At 30.9% G+C, this 21100-nt stretch overlaps 1 protein-coding gene across 4 annotated transcripts in view; it reads right to left on the bottom strand.

Moving 5' to 3' along the window:
- CYLD (CYLD lysine 63 deubiquitinase) overlaps positions 1-21100 on the bottom strand; it is a 62778-nt gene that overhangs the window by 11102 nt on the left and 30576 nt on the right. For all 4 annotated transcript variants that reach the window (XM_074293368.1, XM_074293371.1, XM_074293370.1 and 1 more), the window contains 9 exons: positions 15501-15666; positions 14277-14418; positions 11839-11961; positions 8360-8451; positions 7399-7465; positions 2046-2178; positions 924-1032; positions 634-752; positions 20-236 (listed from right to left, as the gene is read on the bottom strand). In XM_074293368.1, the coding sequence (XP_074149469.1) occupies positions 20-236; positions 634-752; positions 924-1032; positions 2046-2178; positions 7399-7465; positions 8360-8451; positions 11839-11961; positions 14277-14418; positions 15501-15666 (1168 nt within the window). The remainder of the gene's footprint in view (positions 1-19; positions 237-633; positions 753-923; positions 1033-2045; positions 2179-7398; positions 7466-8359; positions 8452-11838; positions 11962-14276; positions 14419-15500; positions 15667-21100) is intronic.

The raw sequence follows: 21100 nt of genomic DNA, 5'->3' as shown, positions 1-21100 counted from the left end.
GAAAGTTGTTTTTAAATACCATCACGGTCTGCCATGCTGTCAAAGAAGAGCCACGCAGAGTCATCTCGCCCATACTTTACAAATGCAACATAATGGCTTGTTTCAATGCAGAGAACAGCAAACAATTCCATCTTTTGACAAGGTATGCAGCCATGTCTCCAGTCCCAGTCAGGTAAGTCTTTGGGAAGTGACACTGGGTTATATTTATGATTTAACCTCTTGGGATGAAGGTGAACCTAAAATGAATCATTTAAGAGGAATGAGTGAACAACTTTGCTTTTTACTATAATAGGTACTCTCACATTGTTCATTATGAATCCCATTTACCATAATGTTAAATTTAGTATTTTAGGTCAATGTAACCCTTAATTTTTAGTGGTCTTAAGTATTTCATAAAAGCTTAACAACATATTAACTGGAAAATAGTATTTTTTATAATGAAAATAAAATAAATTTTCAAATGAATATAAATTTTTAAAAATTGTTGTTTGAAATACAGTCATTAAAACCTGAACTTTCCTTTTAATTAGAATATTTTCCCCTTGTCAATGGAGAAATAAAATATAAAACATCATCATAATAGTATAATATTATTTACTATATAAATTCTATATCAACTAAAGCCAAACTCACTTGTGTATTGCAGGTTTTACAAAATTGCTTGATTTTTCCAGCAGAAATGTCAGAATCATCATAACATTCTCTGCATTCATACATGGCAAGTCCTCCACATATACGGCACTGTCTGGGAGCTAAATTTTGATAACAAATAATACATCCCTCCATTAGAAAGCAAAAATGTCATATTTTGAAAGACATAATATTTTTGTCATTCTTAAGAATTCCCATCCCCATATGTTTAATTTAGATCTTCTTAAATTTCAGTTATCATTTGCAAAAAAAAAGATGATTTTTATACTTACTATCTTCAAGTAAATCTGTTATATTTAACTCCAATGAAGGAAAAATTTTTTTGAAGAGTTTGAAGTCTTTTCCAAATCGAGGCATCTGAATAATCAGACATGATGGTGCCTTAAAAATATGTACATATATATTAAGATCAAAATCCAAAAAAAAATTTTCCCTATAAAACTATAAATATCACTAGTGTATAGGACACATTTAACCAAAATAGTTTCAAAGTATTTTATGATGATGTCCTTATTTAAATCATATAAGCTGCTTCAATATGTACACAAATTTAATCACATATTGATATGTTGTTCACAATGTTATATACCAAATATAAAGACTAAATGATATTGATGGCCCACTGAGCTTGAGTTCATAAAATAGAGAACTCTTTTTTGCAAGAATGGTACAAAACAACCATTTATTTCTTTATTTCAACAAATAAAAATACTTGTCAATGTTAAATATCCTTTCAAAAATTAATACATTAAAAACCTACTAATAGAAAGTAATCAAGAGATTGTAAACTTTTATTCAAGTTTTTTTTTTTTTACTTTACAGAAGAAAGGAGAAAAAGTAAAAATACTCCTCTGACATATCTAAGTGGAAAAAATTTCTACTTGGAAAAATGATAAATATTTTAGACATGAAAACATAATATTGGCTCTGTTTTACAGGATACAAATGTTTTTTGTTTTAATTACCTAGCTATTTTATTAACATAAATTAGTGTCATGTTTTTCTTTGTCTCCAAAAAGCCAGAATGTTTAGTCTTTTTTTTTTTTTTTTTTTTTTGCTGAGGCAGTTTGGGGTTAAGTGACTTGCCCAGGGTTACCCAGCTAGGAAGTCTTAACTGTCTGACACCAGATTTGAACTCAGGTCCTCCTGACTTCAAGGCTGGTGCTCTATCCACTGTGCCACCTAGCCGCCCTTAGAATGTTTAGTCTTAATACTTTTCATTTGTACCAACAGATGTGATACTTCACATTAAACATTATGCTTGATTTAAAAAAAAAAATCTTCCTCTATTTAATATGTATAAAGGAAGATACTGACTTTACTAAAGGACCAAGCAACCATAAGTATTAATTACAACAGTTATTAATAAAATTCACTGAAGACTTGTCACTAACCTCTGCAAATTTTAGGTTACTATTGATAAAAGACCATTCTAGCAGCTGTTGAATTGTAGGAACACCAACTTTTTCATTTTTTTCCATAAAAATTTGATAGAAGTAACAATCTTGTACCTTTTGTCCTGCAGATCTAAAGGATAAAGAACACTGTTCTTAAAACAAATAAGCACCGCATTTTTGTTTTTCTTCCCAGATTATAATTACCTTATTGTATTCATTTTTTCTTGGGCAACAAGAGAACTGTATAAATATGTACACATATATTGTATTTAAGATATACTTTAACATGTTTAACATGTATGAGAATGACTACCATCTAGATGAGGGGGTGGAGGGAAGGAAGGGAAAAGTTGGAACAGAAGTGAGTGCAAGGAATAATGTAAAAATTACCCATGCATATGTTCTGTCAATAAAAAACTATAATAAAAAAAAAAAACATATAAGCACTAAGGTGATATTGAAAGGCTAAGTCACAATGTAAGGATATAAAAAGGTAATTGAGAAATAGAAAGTGTATACACTTTTGTAATTTTAAGTACCCTCTTCAGATAGAACAATTTCAAAAAGAGGTAAAAAAACAATGACCAAAATATATGATTAACTACCTTTAAATATTAGAAGTTAAAATAATTTAAATTAAAAATTGGTTTGTTTGAGTGACTAGGAGGGAAACAAAAAAATCATGTTAGAAGTAAAAGTCATTAATGATCATAAGCAGAATGCAAAAATGACTAGAGGGATATTTACTAGAAAGTAGCAAATTATGGGCTATGCCATGTAGCATTACCTAAGATGGACAGGTCATACTGGAGAATTCTGACAAAAGGTAATCCACTGGAGAAGGAAAAGGCAAATCACTCCAGTATCTTTATCAAGAAAATTCTATGGAGTATGATTCTAAATAATATTACATCAAAAGATGAGCCCTTCTGTCATGTACTTTTGTTGTTATTTAATCATTCAGTGAAGAGTCAGACATCACTGAATGACTAAACAATTATCAAAGTAAATGACGCAATTTCTGGGAAAGAAAAAATTGCCAATCCAGACTCAAAGAATCTATGAGCTAGACAAGGCCTTAGAGATAATTTATTTAACCTCATCTTATCTTATATATTTTGTTGTTATGTAATTTGTTGTTAAAAAAGGTTATAAAAAAAGAATCAATAGTAGAGCAAAAACTCAGATCTCCTTCCTCTCAGTCTATTTTTTTTCTACTTCAGCATGCTGCTTCAACTCTTCAACTGGGAATGTCTACCATTATTATAACAGCCATAACTAGGCTTCTCTTCAAAATGGAATCATTTTTAAGAACATTCAATTTTTGAATCAGGAGTTATGTTTCAAAAAGATTAATCTTAAAATTCAGCAATAAATTTTAACATCTCTAATTTAAATATCTAAAATTATTTACTATACCCATTCCTACAATTTCAGCAACAACAACAAAGTGTGTCTATATTTACATATATACACACGTAAATATATATATATGTCATATATATATATATTTATATACATATACACATATACACACACATATACACAATAAAACATATATGCAATAAAATATTGTTATTCAAGGTTATAAAACAACACCAACTCTGGGTACAACAAATAAAATATACAAGCTAAGGAAAGGCAGAATTTTATAATGGAAAGAGTATCGAAATCAGAGCTCAAATCCTGAGTGCCACTTGTTTGCCAGTAAAGCACTTCCCTCTGGCACTATATCCTCATCTGTTTGAGGAAAATGAACTAGATGCCCTAAGGTTCCAACTCCATCATTCTGTAATTCTGAAAAATCAAAACACCCTCATTGATGAGGAAGACGACAGCCTTAGTCAATCAAAAGCATAGCACAGAACTACGATTCAGTAGTAATAAAGGATTTCACTTCTACAGTAATTCTTTCTGAAGTTAAAATCAGATCAACTAATCATCTTTTGCTTGTCTCTAAGTTAATTTTATCCTTTAAAAGGCAAAGAAAGCAATGACAGAGGAATGGTTAAACCAGATCTGATTCTTACTAACACAAAGGAACTGATTGCTAAAATCAAAATAATGAGAACTATAGGTAGAAGTAATTATTCAATCTTAAAATATGTGAAAAAGATAAGCTAAGGACAAGTTTGACACATATCTTAGATTTTAAAGGAATAGACTTCAAAGGATTGAGAAAAAAGGACAAATAAGATCTCAAGTTCTCTAATTCTATTGAGAAAGTCAGGCAAATAAAAATAGCAAACTCTGAAATATAAACTTTATAGACACAAAAATAACTCCAAGAGAACTGTCAAAAGAAACCAATGTGAATGCACAGGAAACTCACTGACCAATTTAGATTTTAAAAGATATACAGCCAGATATGATGTTACATACTTATAATCTCTGCTATTGGGAAAAGCTAAATCTAGTATATTAAGGGATCCACCTTTGAATTCAGGAGTTCTGAGAAGTGGGACTAAAGCTGATCAGACATCTGCATTAAATTGGCACTAATATGCCAACTCCTCTCCCAATCTCTTCTCCCAAAGGAAGTGGAGGGCCACCAGGCTGCATAAGGAGGGCAAATTGGCCCAGGTTGGAAATGGAAACAATTAAAAGCTTTCAAATGGATTAACGTTGGAATCAGATTCATGAATAGCTGCTGCACTTTCCAGGATGAACTGAGATAGGAAGATCCAGTCTCAAAATTTGGGAAAAATAAAAAAGACATTAGGAAGATAAAAGAAAGGTAGAATAGAAGATGAGCACATCTATCTATCTATATAAAGAGCAAGGGAGGAAAGAGATAGTGGATCATACACTACTCAAAACAAAAGTTTCAGGAACAAAAAAAACTAGAAGCAGCTAGGTGGTACAATGGAGATAGCAGGCTTGGAATCAGGAAGATTCATTTTCCTGAGTTTAAATCTGGTCTCAGACACTTTCTAACTGACTAGGAAAATTATGTAACCTTATTTCATAAAATCAACTGGAGAAAGAAATGGCAAATCATTCCAGCAACTTTGTTAAGAAAACTCCAAATGAAGTCATAAAGAGTCAGACGCAACTAAAAACAACAAAAAGCCAGAATCAGCTTAGGTTAGGAAAATCTATTTTAATTTTTACTGAGGAGAAAGGAAGTATACAAAAAGGGAGAGGACTACTGATAGATCAGATGACGAAAATAGGAACAAAAAAAAAAAAAATCTTCTATTTTCCAAAGACAATTATGTTTGGGCTAGAAAGGAATGATAAGAAGGAAAATTACAAGACAGCATCTATTAGTTCTTGATTAGTTCAAGTTAGCACCCAGATTATAAACTAAATCCCAGTTGAAGTACAAGAATTAGTTAACAACTGTCAAAAACAAAAAAGATTCTGTGGGACTGGAGAAAAGCAAATTTTGATCTGGTTTCCAAAAAAGGGAAGATAGTGGACACTACAAACTACAGGCCACTTAGTTTAACTTCTATTCCTGGCAAAATCTAGGACACACTATCAAAAAGATTTAATTCATTCAACAAGAAATTATTAAGCATGCACTACTTGTACGGAGGCTCGATGCTAACTGCTAGGTATGAAAAAAACAAATTGAAGAATTGACCCCACCCTCAAGAAGTTTATTTATATTTTATATAGAAGACTTAAGAGACAAGCAAGTGAAAAATAATTTGAGAGAGAGAAGACATTGAATGGTGGCCAACGTCAAGCTGATGAGAGGCCTTAAAGCTTATGCCATATGAGGATCAGTAAGAATAAGGAAGAGACTGGGGATGTTTAACCTAGATAAGACTAGGGGTAATGATACTAGTCTTCAAATATTTAAAGGACAATCATGAGAAAACAAGCAATGTCTTGTTTTGCCTGATAGATCTAGGGAAAATGAGCAAAATTTACAAAATGACAATAAAATTGCTAATATGACTTATTATGCCCCTGTTTGTCAACTTCTACCCAAACAGATGCTAAGGAACCAGTCTGTCTCTTAAACTTCAGAAAAATGCCCTCCCTTCCATGGAGATTTATGCAAAATAAAAGCAGGATGAGAGTTTTTACATATGCCAATGTTAAAGGCTCTGATGAAAAAAAAACAAAAAACTTGTGGAGATTAAAATATTTAATCATCCTAGAACTTTCAAAAATATTACAAACTGACTTATTAGTTAGAAAATTAAAGTTAGTTCATATATATTTTAAAATTCTTATAAGGTTCTATATTTTGTACATTCAGTGAAAGATGATATGAGAACTAAGGAAAAAGCTTATGGAAAAAGCTATTTTGCTACCAGTCTCCTTCACACCAAATAAAAAACAAAAACAGTGAAAAACAAAATCAAAGTAGCTACAAGCTTTCAAAGGCTACTGCTGTTGAAGCAGAAATCATAGATGATGTTTTCAACTCTGTTGAAAAGTCAAAATATATAGCAACAGTAAAAAAAAAAAAAAAAAAAAAAAAAAAAAGACATAGCAAGAAAAAAAACAGACAAGTTGCTTTAGCTCTTGAAAAGATATAAAAATGAAAAAAAAGGCAAGCATTTTATATTGATCAAGATTCATTCCACCTTTATGAGAATGGAAAAATAACTATAAAACAGTAACTGAAGTTTTTTTCACAAAAGTTCCAAAATCAGTACTGGGTTGCAGAACTATTGAGTAGTATAGCCCTCTACATATTCATGATTAAGAATATCCCAATAACCAAAGCTGAAAAATAATGACACTGAATATTTAATAAAAAGTTATGTTTGGTATACTCTTGTTCAGAAAATCAAAAAAAGTATAATACATTTTAGAAAATTTGCCATGAAAATAGTTTTAAATAGTTTTAAGAATTCTAGCACTTAAGGGGTAAATCTTCGGATATCTAGAAACATTCCCCAAAGGTTCCAAACAGCTCAAGAACTAAATGTATCAAGTTCAACAATTTTACTTAAGGTAAAAAAAAAAAAAAAAAAAAAAAAAGACTAATGAGTTAACTGAAAACAATAAACCCAATTGAAAACTAAAAATTTAATTCTTTTAAGTCAGTGATGGATAGAAAGAAATAATGTTCTTACAGAATGTGATTATCTTATAATAAGATTCCCCTAAAAGGTTCATTAACTTATTCTACGAAAATATTTGTACACAATTTCATAAAAGAATGGTTTACAATAACATTTGTTTATCAGATTAAAGTACAATTAAGTTACAATCATTTTCTAAGCTAAGCTTCTTTTTCTGGAGAAACTACTGACTAAAATTAATTTAAGCCACTGCTACCTAGCAATGAATACTAGTGTTGTCACTTCTACTGAAGTGAAGATAGATTCAAAGGAAGAATCAATTTTCTTAAACTGTCATGAAAGAATTAGAAATTTACCTTATCTTTAATAATGGTTCTACCCTCAAAATATGATGAAACAAGATGTTCAAGAACTCTTCAGGATCTAAATGAAAATGAAAGCAATTTAGGCAGAAAAGATTTAACCAAATTTCTAAGTCATTTCAACCACATATTCAATTTCAAAATTAATATTGTTCTAATTATCAACAGAAATCTGTAATTTCCCTTGTTATCTAGAAATGAAAAAGATTTCATACAAAGATTAAAGCAGCACTGTCCTCCAGTTTTCACAATAATCCTACATAGTTGAATAGTAATACTAATTTAAATACAATGTGAAAACTTGCCATTGCCTTCTCAGATATTTGGGATAAATGGATTAAGCCACTTTTCCCTATCATTTAAATAATGACTGAAGCAAATAGAGTTAAGTAACTGGTATAGGATCACACAGGTAAGGCAGTGTCTGAGGCCACATATGGTATTTCCAACTCTAGGTCCAGCGCTCTATCCACTGTCACCCTGCTGCCCATTTATGCATTTATGACTTACTAAATTTATTTTTTAGTTTTCTCCATATAAGTATATCATCTGCAATTTTCCACAGTAAGCTGCAAATCTCCAAAAATTTCATTTGATTATTGATGGCCTTCCAAAAAATAACCAAAATCTTAATGTGAACCCCATAGAAATAATTAACAAAAAAGAATGGATCCACAGCATCATTATACTACAAATAAAATGTGTTGTCCTTTCTGCCTATTTATTATTTATTCAAATTAGCCAATTTCTTAGAAATTATCATTACCACTTTGTTTTCAGAAGACAGAAAATACAATTTGTGAAAGAAAAAAATTCCATAAAATAAATATGCCTTTCATCCTATGATAAACTAAATCTCTAGTTATATACACATGCCTTTAGATTGCAATGTGCTTAATATAATTTTATTTCAATCTATTTTTACTACATATACTTCCTATGAAGTCAATGTTACCTTTTTCCTCTGAGGTAAAACCTGATGCAGCCTCAACTTTCTCAAGAATTTTCCTCAATTTCATAATTTTTGTGGCACAAACATATCCATATCTATAATAGAAGATAAAATACCTGCTTATTAGTTTATAAACGCATTTAAATTATAACACAATAAACACTCAGAATTGTACAAATTTTAACTTCAGGATTTCATACATTAACATAATATCTAATTATTCTGAAAAAGTACATTTGCATAATTCTTTTTGAGACAACACAAACAAATTTCAAAGAACAAAAAGTATCTACAAAGATGATTTATTTGTTTGTTTTGCTGAGGCAATTGCGGTTATATGACTTGCCCAGGGTCACAAAGCCAGGAAGTGTTAAGTGTCTGAGATCACATTTGAACTCAGGTTCTCCTGAATTCAGGACTGGTGCTCCATCTGCTGCACCACTTAGCTACCCCCAATAATTTAATTTCCAAAAACATGTGGTTTATTGTCAGAAAAAAACAAAAAAGATGCACATTCAAATTTGGTTTATATGGAGAAAAAAATTTTGTTGGATATGGCAAATAGAAAAGGAAAAAAATCTACTTTATACCTCTATTAAAAATTAACAAATAGTTTAAATAATGGCATAATAATCACCACTTACAGTAAAGACATGGCAGATTTAAATTTCTATTTACATATAATACATAATTATTTAATATATGAAACATATATTTATATTACTATATGCATTACAGAGACAGTTTTTAAGTCAAAATTTGCATTTTTCACCAGATTTGGTATTTTTAGAATTATATGGATAAAGGCTTACTCTAAACCATGAGGGGTGAGAATGGAAAGAAATATTCCAATAGTATTACAAAACATAATAAACAACTTCAAATTCCAACAGTGAGAAGTAAATGATTGATAGGTATTATGCTGATTGGTGGCCTAAAATTCATTACTACAAAACAGAAGTTAAAGAGAAATGTATTTGATATTAATTATGGTTGTTAGAAAATGTTTCAAAAAGGTATACACTTCTATGAAAGTTGAGCTAGAAGAATATAAGGGAGAACATGAGAGTGATCAAGTGAGATACTGAGGAAATATTGAAACTCCTGTATATTTATATCTTCATACTGCTGGGTAATTACCAAATAATTACATGACATCATTTCTTATGATATGAAGAAAAGAAGACTGGATATATTATTAGGTTGATATATAGTCAGAACAACTACTTTATTCAAGAAGTACTGATTAATAGATCCGTAATACCATGGATGTCTCTAATTGGCTTGCTGAAGGACTCTATATTTGGCACTATTCCTTTTGAATATGTATGCCAATGTCTTAAACAAATATAAAAGGAATACTCATCTCATTTGCAAAACAAAAATAGTAAAAATATTTAATGTGGTAAATAAAAGAATTAAAATAAAAAGCAAAAAACAAACCCTACCACCACCACAACAGGCTTGAATTAGCCCATATTTAGGTTCAATCAGTTAAGTGCACAAGTACAAAATGAAAAAAATATTATAAAAGAAAGAAGTTTATGAGAAACCTACAGGTCCTAGTTGACAAACTTAGTCAAAAGTAGAAATTAACTAATGCTGATACTAATTTAATATATCCAACTCCAAAAATCCACACTGCAACTCCACCATGCCTGATCAATCCAGGTAACATTTGATCCACATCTTCACACAGGTAAGCCCAACATACTAAAGATCTTCCTCACGTTGCCATGACTTTGTGAAAAATTCCAGTGCAAACACTCCGGCTATTTATCAGTAATTCCTTACTCTTGCCACAAGCCCATTCCTATTTTTTTCAATCATACATTTCATTGATAACTTTTTCTAAATCATTTCTCCTGCCATAATTCCTTGCTTACAATGTATTGCCCCAAGTTCATGCCTACAATGTGCCTCTCCATTTCCCTTAAGAGTGTATCCACAACTTCAATTCTTTGAATACATGACACAGTCATACAATATCACTGGAAGACTGCTGCTGTTAAAAAAAAAGATGAACCTTTAGTTCATGAAGACTCATGTATATATTATATATAAATGTATACATTATAGATATACATATGTGTGTGGTGTATGCACATTGTATAAAATATATAATAAACATACTACACACATACACAACTCACACACACAGAAGAGTTTTATAGTTTGTCCATACAAAGAGAGGCAATGGACTCCAGACTGAAACATAATTTTTTTGGATATGGTCAATGCAAAAAATTTTTATGATTGTTTATAAATATTTGTAACAGAATTTTGTTTTTCCTGCCTTTCCTATTGGGGAAAAGGGGAAGAAAGAGAACTTTGTTTGAAAAAAAATTTAAGAAAACAAAAACTTTTAAAAATATTTTATATTTAAGTTCAAAGTCCTAACTTAAGATGTTCTCACATACCACCACCATATCTCCTCACTGACTGATCAAAAACTTTTATTGGGTATTCCTTTTACTTCTGCCAATTCAAACAATTCCTACAACCAAGGAAAAATACTTTCATGTACTAGGAAAAAGTTTTTTAACTATAAAACTTTTACATTATATTTTTTGCAAGAATATTGTAATTTTAAAAAATCATCTAATACGAGAGTTAACAGTTAGCTACAATATACACAATATTTTCCTCACTGTGGCCCTAATCCTTTACATAAAGGATATTCCAAAAGTCTTAGTACAATTTAAAGTTTCCATTAACTACTTTAACACTTTTTGGAATCCTATATAATTAAGCACAATATATTTAAATTCAATTTATCTAGTTCATTTAGACACTATTCTAATATAATGTACTAATACTAGTTAGTACTAATAAAATGTACATATATAATAATAATAATAAATAAAATCCCAAGCATCTTGTTTTTCCTTAACCCATCATAATCACTAAAGTTCAATATATTTTAAAACCATTTCATGATACATTACATAGTACTTCATTGGAGTTAAGAAATCAGAACACTAATATAAGTTACAGTGGAATGACTAAAGTATTTTGGTTTTTTGTAAGGTTTGTATTAAGGCTGAGTACTATGGCACACTCCTGTAATCCCTGATTAGGAAGACTAATAAAACTGATGGATCATGTGAGTTTGGGAATTGTAAGCTACCACAACTAAAGCTGAACAGGTATCTACACTAAGTTTGACAGCAGTATGCTGAGTTCCTGGGAGACAGAGTTAGCTTGCTGACAATTGGGATGGCAAACTAGCCCAAGTCAGAAATGTAACAGGTCAAAGTCTCTGTACTGATGCGTGTGATCAGGCTCTGGCTTGGAGAGAAAAGAAGACCCCTCCCCCCTCAAAAACATAGGCATTAGTTTTAGAATGTACTGTAAAAATGGAATTTGGCTATTTTCCCTTCTATATTTAATAATATGATAGAATAGTTAATTATCATACAATAGTAATCAAATACCTATCTCAAAGGTAGGATATTAAGCTATAATATTGTGATACTTACATTCTAAGAGGATTTACAATCTCTGTTCTCAGTAGTTCTTGAGTTTCGCTATAATATTCTACATCATTCTTTTCTTTTGGCCTAAGTAAGACAGTGTCCAGAACAGAACTAAAAGAAAATAAGCTGTAAAAAAAAAAAAAGAAAGAAAAAAAATTGCTTTGGGAGGAACTCTCAACACAAGAAAATATTAAATTAATACAAGAATTAACATATTAATTCTAAAAGCAAAAATAAAAAAATGGAGGACCAGAATATAAAGTAGAGGAAAAAACTAAAACATTATTAAACACTAATGTTTTCTAAGAGAAAACTGAAACTCCTAGATCAATCATTCAATTTAATTAAAATAATTTTATAGATTATCCACTTTATGCAAAACACTGTGTTAGAAGGTAGAGCTATGAGTGTGAAAAATACATCTATGCCCTCAATTCAAATACAAATAATAAAAATCTACCATATGCAACCCATTACATCAGACACAAGGTATATAGAGACAAAAATTAATGTAATCCCAACTCTGTGATAAGGGCTTATAGTCTACTAAGGTTACTTACTCTCTATACATGTATACAAGTAAGTATAATAAAGGTAAACTAAGAAGGAAAAAAAGGTAAACTAACTGGATAGATTAGGGAAAACTTCATAGAGGAAAAGGCACTGAAATAAACCTTGAAGGACAGCAATGATTCTTGATGTTGGAGATGGATGTAATTGAGATGTAATGGGAGTACCCTCTGGGCATGAGGAATGGCTTGTGGGAATGAACAGGAGGAGGACGATTAAATATGGAGGGAAGTAGTAACCTAGTTCAGACTAAACAGATTTCGTCAAGGACAACAGTCCAAAATAAGGCTAAAAAGACAAGCAAGAAGCAGATTACTGGATCTTTTAAATGCCAAACTGAATAGTTGTATTTTATCCTATAGGCAACAGAGATAATTTAAGATTGAGTGTCATGGTCAAACTGTACCTCAGATAGATGATTGTGGCAGTTGTGTAGAAAATGAATTAGAAAAGGGAGAGACTTGAAGCAGAGAAATCAATGAGGAGCTTTTGTAGTCCTCTAGGTAAGAGTTAAGAAAGATCTGAAATAGAGTGGTAATTATGTAAGTGGAGAGAGATACGTTGTGAAGTTAAAACTAAGCAAGATTTATCAACTAATTGGATAAGGAAGGTTTGAAAGAGGAGATAGTCAAGGAAGACTGGAGAATTAAAAACTTAAATAACTAGGAAGATAGGGTCCTCAACATAAATAGGAAGGTATGGAAGATATACAGAGAATTAAAACACATACCCAAATACAATATAATGAAAAATGAAAGGAGTCAAAACAAAATGCTGCAAGAAATCAATATATGAAAATGTGGAGAAAAGTTTATTGCAGGTATAGGAAAACTGCATATACAATGCATTTAAGTAGAAAATTGCAGAACAAGATAAAGAACAGCAAGAAAAAATTCAAACTGCCTAGTAAAGGATGAAAAGGGAACAGAAAATATGGCTGGCAAGGTAAACTGTGCCATATTATAAAGATCAGAATAGATCTTGTTATCCCCCAGGAGATCCTACCAGAATGAAACAATTAAGAAATAGGGCAAAAGAAGAAATAGGATAAAAAAAAAATGCTTTTTTAGGATCAACTGGGCTTAACAATACTAAAGTTGCTTTTTGACAAGAGTTTCTGGTTTGTTTCTTGGGGTTTTTTTAACTGCCTACAAGGCAAGAAGATAATTGAGTAAAACAATTACAAGAGGATAATGATAAGGATAAGGATAATGATTTCAAAAGGAACTGAAAATCTTTGAAAAAAGTACAGATCTAGGCCAAAGAACTGACAAATCCACAAACATTCTACATATGTTCAAATCATAACTCTGTCCTTTAATATTTTGAGCAAATTCTATATATGTTCAAATCATAACTCTGTCCTTTAATATTTTGAGCAAATCACTTAACTTCTCTGGGTTTCGGTTTCCTCTTCTGTAAAATGATCAGGCTAAACTATATGTGCTCTAATATTCCTTTCAATTCTAAATACCATGATAATTCTCTTTGAGAGAGAACCAATTAAAGGGGATAATCATTGCATGCTAACAAACAAGTAACTCAATTCACAGAAGAACAAGCTTCACATATCACAGTGGTTCTATTGTATATCTTTTGAATGGCTGATTTCTGAATTTGACTCTACCCCCTAAAATATTTTGAGTGGTTTGGTTTGTTTTTAGATTTGAGTCTATCCCATAAAAGAAACCTACTACATACCAACAAATGGACTGCTGCAAGCCCCACTATTTGATGCATACAGAGATGACACTTGTTTATTCTTTAGAAAGTTAAATGTTTGATGTGTATTGCCCTTAGTGTAATACATATTGCTTCTAATATTATCATTAACCTATCAACTTTGTCACTCAATTATGTTTTAAACTTACCAGAATAAGGTGGAGTCTAAGTAACAAGAATTGTAATGGCCCTGGATTCCTTTCTTCTTTCCAATCATTACCTCTAAACCTTCTTTTTCCATTTTTGGTGGAGTATTCTCTTCTACCACTTCACTTAAGTAACCTCCAAACGCTGAAAAGACAAAATCAACGTGAAAGTATTTCTCAAAAAATAACTGGATTGTTTATTTCTACCCACATTTTGATTTTACTTAACTACATTTTGATGTACTGCTACATAACTACTATGAAAAACAAATTTCCAAGATTAAAAATGAGTTCAACTTGCACTATTTAGCTCAATTTACAAAACCTCTAATTGATTCCTGGCTTTTTTACCCTCAACTCTCCCCTGATCTTAATTAGTAATTAGTATATAATCTTTTAAGATCATATATAGCAAAAGTTAGCCAAGTAAAACTTTTACAAATGTTTATTTTGTTAACCAAAGTTGTTTAACTGTTACAATTAAAAATGCTTTTTGTCATTAAATCGTGTTTTTAATGAAGTTAAAAAAGACAGCTGAAAAGGAAAAGAACAAGGAGGACAATTCTGAAAGTAACATGTTGAATTTATTGGATGCTTTTAAAAAGTGCTTTTCATAAACATTTGTTGGTAAAAAAAAAAAAAAAAAAAAGTCAACATTTTGCTTCTACCCACTCAACTCTTAAAATGAAGTACTTTCCAGTATGTATGTCATAACTAAAAATATCTAGTTATTTGCTAAATTTAGGCAAGTGATAATTTCAGGAAACTAATATTTAACAAGAAGAGACATACCTTATGCTAATAAATCAAAAACAATTTTCTAGTGTAAGATCAATTTATTTCAAAGTCTTGACTAACTTTGTAGTAATCAATTCATTTAGATAAAGAAGTGTAAAAAAAAACAATTTTTATTTCATTCTTCTGAAATTAGTGAAAATTAAATGACTAAACATAATAGTAAAGTTAAAAAAATTTCTTGATTTTTAAAAGTTTTCAATTAGTATTATGTATAGTTAAAATCTTGGTAAAATTAATTTCTCATCTAGGATATTTAAAATTATCACTATGAGCCAATAGGGATTTTGTTATTAATATTGATTTAAAAGGTATATTAATGTTAACAAAAAACTGACCACAATATTTTCATTTCTAACTATTATACAAAATCATGAGACTAGAAATAGAATCTATTCCAAACTGGAAACAAATTAAAAGGGTTGACAATACCTAAAGAGTTGCACCGTTCAATCTGGTTGGAAACTGGCTGAAGTGAGGCAAACCTAGAATCAGGCCGGCAGCTCTTGAGTTTAACGAACAGCGCTTTCTTCAGGGCACAGGTGAAATAACGTGTACCCCTAAAAGTTCCATCTGTACAGCCTGCACATTCATCTTCCTGAAATAAAATAAGCTTAGAGGTGAATTATTCTTATGTACAAAGGTAATGGTAAAAGAACTAGGTAGTGTTGATTGATATTTTATATTTATCCCACTCTTGATTCATTGGAAGTAATAATGAGATTCCCATTAGAATTATTATTTATGAGAGTTTAAGATATTGAAGCTAAGGTCTTTATTTTAAAAGTGATAAATATGGACCCAAAATTTCCTTCATTTACTTTTAAAAGAAAGGCTTAAATTTTCTCTGGACTACTGAATCTCTTCTATTACTATTTCAAGTACGGAAAAAAAAAACAACCTGAAGCCATTATTTTCTTTGAAAACACAATGGTAAATATTATTCAATGATGATTAATGAATTGAAAAGGAAAAAGGAAAGAAGAATCCTTAAACGAGTCACATTTCTCAGATTCTCCCCTTTTAAGACATGCAACAATAAAATAAAGGAAAACTTCTTTAGCATATCTCTAGAATTATTCTCGGACATAGTAGACACTATACCATTATTGGAATGAGATGGGAACTTCATCATATTCCTAAAAGAATGGCCTCTCCAAGAGTTTCCTTTCTTTCATCTCTAAAAACATGTCAGCATCACCACTCTTTTTCTCTTGCTTTCCTGCCACATACCAGGAAGTCTTCCTAAAGTCAACTCTTTCCCTCTGCAGCCTTCTTACTGCCTCCCACTTCTTTTATGACCTTGTTTTGGAAGTTATTTCTACTTGCTCAATCTCTTCTTCATTACTTCTTTCATGTTTGCTTACAAATATGACCAGGTCTCCTCAATCCTTAAAAAAAAAAATCCACAACTTTCCCTTAACCGTTCTACTCCATCTGCCATACCATCTCTCTCCTAACAGATGTCTACCAGCAGTATCTCCATTTCTTCATTCATTGCTTCATTTCAACTCTGAAAAGGATATCAGTTATTATTCCTAATCTCCATAAGCCAATGTTTCTGTTCCCTCAGTTCTCTGCCACTTCTTACTCTGTTGACATGTTCCCAACCTCCTCCCTGAGCTCCAGAGGTACAATATTCTCCTATACTCTGCCTACTTAACTATTGCCTTTCCAGTTACCTTTTTCCTGATCTCTTATATTTGGGTTATTCTAAAGCCTTCCTCTTTTCTCACCCTCTACACTTCCTCTCTTGTGAATCTTATTCTCACAGCTTCAGATACCACCTTTTTGAAAAGATATCATAAATCTCCACCTTTAGCACTGACCTGTTTTATGTGTGTCTGATTTTTACTACTGACAAAGACTTTTCTCCCAAGATCTTATGTAGTACTTTAAAGTCTCTAAAATATTTATAATATTGTATATTAAGATATGTTTTTTTACATAGCTACAATACAAACTGAGTGCAAGAAACACATCTTATCAAAAAATTTTCCCTCCTAGCAGTGTTCTCAATGGAGTAGATGCATAACATTTAAATGAAAAAATTAATAAATGGAGAATTCTCCTGCTTAATGAACAAATTAGACAGCATATCTCTAAAAGGTGGCAAGAAGCCTCTTTCTAACCCACATTTTATTGTTTTGCTCATGATAATCAAATTGTAGAATGAATAAATTTGAAAGAAAGATGAAAAATAGAATCCTAGATGGGGAAATTATTACCAAAATCAAAGTCAGATCATGCAAGAATTATGATCTTATTGTTTAAAAGAAACTAAAAGTGCTTTTGGTAAAAAGGTTATTTTGTTCAGTTAAACTTACTAGGTTGTACTTTAATGCTTTAATGGATCTGTAATTTCAACAAGTATACTTTGTAAAAAGCAGATTGCAATTCATCCACACCTCCTTATTTTATAACTTGTTTCTCTGACTTCTTGAATAACATCTAATTATGTAATATGTTAGGAGCCTTGTCTAGATCTCTTAACATACCAAAGGATCATTTGGGCTATTCATTGGTTTTTCCCTTGCACTAAACCTATGATCTGTCATCTCTTTTTCTAATCATATATTTTTTTCCGACAACACTCTTTTCTGCTACTTCTCTCATACAATTCTTCATGGTCAGAGATTGTTGGTGGACTCATGTCCATCTTGCAACTCTCCATTGCCAGTGGAGTAGCCTGTAAACTTAATTCTTTGTAGATATTTGATAACTCACAACTATTCAATGTCACTGGGAGAATGCAAATAGTCAACTCAGTGAATAAAGAATGACTAAGCAAATTTTGGTAAGTGAATTATTTGGAATATTACCGTACCATAAAAAAAAACAAATGTTGAGAATTCAAAGAGAAGACTCATACAAATAATGCAGAGTGAGGTAAGAAGAACCAAGAAAATAACATACACATTGATTACAAAAATAAAAATGGAAAGAACAAGAAAAAATGTAAAGTTATATGTAATTATGACAAAATTTGGTCCTAGAGAAGAGTTGAGAAAATGTAATTCCCCAAGGATATGAAATATTTCATATAATATCAGCTATTGAGATATATTGGTTGATTTAGCTAAACTGCTTTTCCCCTTTTCAAAATTCTGTTTTACAAGGAATACCTCAATGAATAGAAAAGGAATATGAAATTTAAAAACAAGAGATATAAAAATAAAAAATGATGATAAAATTAAAATATAGGCTTTTGTTTCAAGAAGAAACCCAAGGTCATTAAAAGCAAAAGCTATCCAATATCCTTCCATTCAATTCTGTATCCAACTCACTGTCTAGTCACAAAATCTATCCAAGGTATATCAACCTGAGGACCAGACAGATATGCTGTCAACGCAACTGCTGACTATCAGTTTGGACAACAGACATTCTTCATCTACTACAATATTCCTCTGAAGATACTAAGACTGAATTCTTTTATGCTGATCACTGTTTTCATTTAGAAGGCTCAGCAATGTTCCAAGGCTTGATGCTACCAGTATAAAACTGCCCCAAACAGAAGCATTTGGAATATCTCACCATCTATAAGGAATCTCTCTTCCATTTGCACTCTGCACTGGGCATCCTCCATGACTGTGGCAAACACCTTTAGCAAGCATCACTAGAGGATTGAATAAAGTTATCTTTGTTGATACATGTTTCAAGGAATCTCACATTTTTTTGATATATATATACATGTGAGATACCTTGTTGGACAAGACTCTTTAAAACATTTCTACTGAATATTCTGTTTTATTCATCAACAACAACAAGCAGTGGGAATTTCTATTCTGTTTACTCTTCAGCACATTGAGAAATGTTTTGAGTCACAATGTAATGGCTCTATGGTCACTAATAAGAAAAAAAGTTTGCTACAGAAATCTTGACAGATCTTTTTTTCTATTTTCCTTCTCTTTGTTGAGCTTCTAGTTTCATCCTTAAAGGCCTTCAGGATGACTTTAACTTAGAGATAAAAGGTCTCACCAAGTTTTCTTTAAACTTGTTTTTTGTTCACTGTTTTATGAGGCAATACTGTTCATAATCTTCCATCATCATCTTTAAGATATTATAACAAATTTATATTCTAAGCCATGTTGCTTTTGACTGCCAAATCTTTCTGTTTACTAAATATTTCAAATATTTGCATGTTGATGTGGTTTCCAACCTGTTGGCCTCCTAATTGTGGAGACTGATTTACTGGTTAAATATATACGATAATATTTATAAATTTGCTCTTTATCTTTTTCTCATTTGTTGGTATCAAAAGTTTGTTTACATAAATCAAACTGGAGTTCCCTCAACTATGTGACATAACTTGTAATTTTTATTCTTTACTCCAACGAGTCAAAGGGGAAAGCTTATTTATGAATGACTCTCATCTCTAACCCAATAAGCAATAATGGTTATTTTCCATGTCATTAAAGTATAAGTTCATTTTTAATATCTGATGTTTATCATATCTAATATTTCCTGACTCTATTCTCAAAAATACAATCTATAACATATAGACCTGGGACTTTTATATAATCTACATTTCTTATTTCTTACTCTTGAACCAAAAAAATAATTCTACCGCTACCTACCCTTGCACTGAAGTCAACAAGTATTAAAATATATGTTTATTTAATTCAGAGGGTCACATAAGAATTTTTTATAGACTTTCTATCTCCTTTAACAGATATTTTTATGATGATCTTTTCATAAATGCTTATCACAAGCACTTCAATGAGATTACCAGTATAAGAAACCAAGCTATCTCTTGCTCCCTCTTCAGATATAGAAAGAGTAAAACCAACTCTACCAAATCCTTAATTGCCTTTCCTAAGAGAAACTGTGAACTATCCTTCCATTTATGTGTGACTTTTTTATCTTCTGATTTCATTTATAGTAAAAATGTCAAAATTGATATATGTTTGTCTGGTTTCTTCATTATTCACCAGACAAGAATCTAATATTTGGAATGCCAGCAGCTAATTTAATATTAATAGACAACATAAATACTATGTGATTCTCAGAACCCTTTCTCTCTCTTTTCTCCATTACGCTATGATCCCTACAGAGTATAGGGAAGCTACAAAGGAGTGACTCCATTTTATATTTTATTTTATGGGATGCATTGGCCAAATAATTCATCACCAAATGGCTAGTCTATTGCTGATGATCCTCTCTATACTTAGATAAACTGATCCTCAGGAAATAAATATAGTCTGTTATCAAGACTATAATCCAAGCATTTCTGGCATGATAGAATCTTCCATATCTTGGGCTCTGCTGGCACAACTTCAGAAACCCAAGGATACTTCCATGCCATAATGAGGCATTGAAATAGAATTCTGCAGAAGAATAGCATTAATAATTGCCTATAGGGACTATTATCAACAAATAAGAAATTTCAATGCACAAAGTAATAGTGCAATGGCATGAAAGAGTGAATTTATTCTTATCAAGGGAATTCATACAACCTATTATATCTATAATATAACCTATATTAAATATATAATTATAAATATATATTATATATTAAATATATAATTATAAATATATAAACATAATATAAACCTATATTAAAACATTTCACACTTATCTCACTCAAAATGCAAAGGTTAAAGTAGACTTCATGTATATAAGCAAACAAAGCGATCATATTCCTCTGTTTCAGAAATATCAAGAAAGCATTTTAAAATTATCCTAGTCTCGTCTTTAATCTAAAAGAGAAATCTTATTAATCTTTCTGTAACTATCAATTTAAAAACAAAACAAAACAAAAAAAAAGGTCTTTTCTCCTCTCTGATTATACCAGGGAAGAGTTATCCCTTGAGATACGTAAGATAATGTCTGGACAAGGGTAACAGGCTCTTGACTTCCACACTAGCAGAATTTAAGTAATAATCAGACTAAAGTAAATCAGTTTTTAAAAGTTAAGTTAATACTAGATACTAACCAGATGGAACGGGGAAGCCTGACAGAAATGGTCAAAAAAGAACTAAATGAAGAGCTTTTAGGAAAATTATCCAAAGGGCATGCTGACAGGTAACTAT

This window comes from Sminthopsis crassicaudata, chromosome 2 (genome assembly GCF_048593235.1).
Source record: "Sminthopsis crassicaudata isolate SCR6 chromosome 2, ASM4859323v1, whole genome shotgun sequence".
NCBI classification, from domain to species: Eukaryota; Metazoa; Chordata; class Mammalia; order Dasyuromorphia; family Dasyuridae; genus Sminthopsis; species Sminthopsis crassicaudata.
Note: the sequence above shows the minus strand (reverse complement) of the source record. Positions and strands in the feature narration are given on the sequence as shown.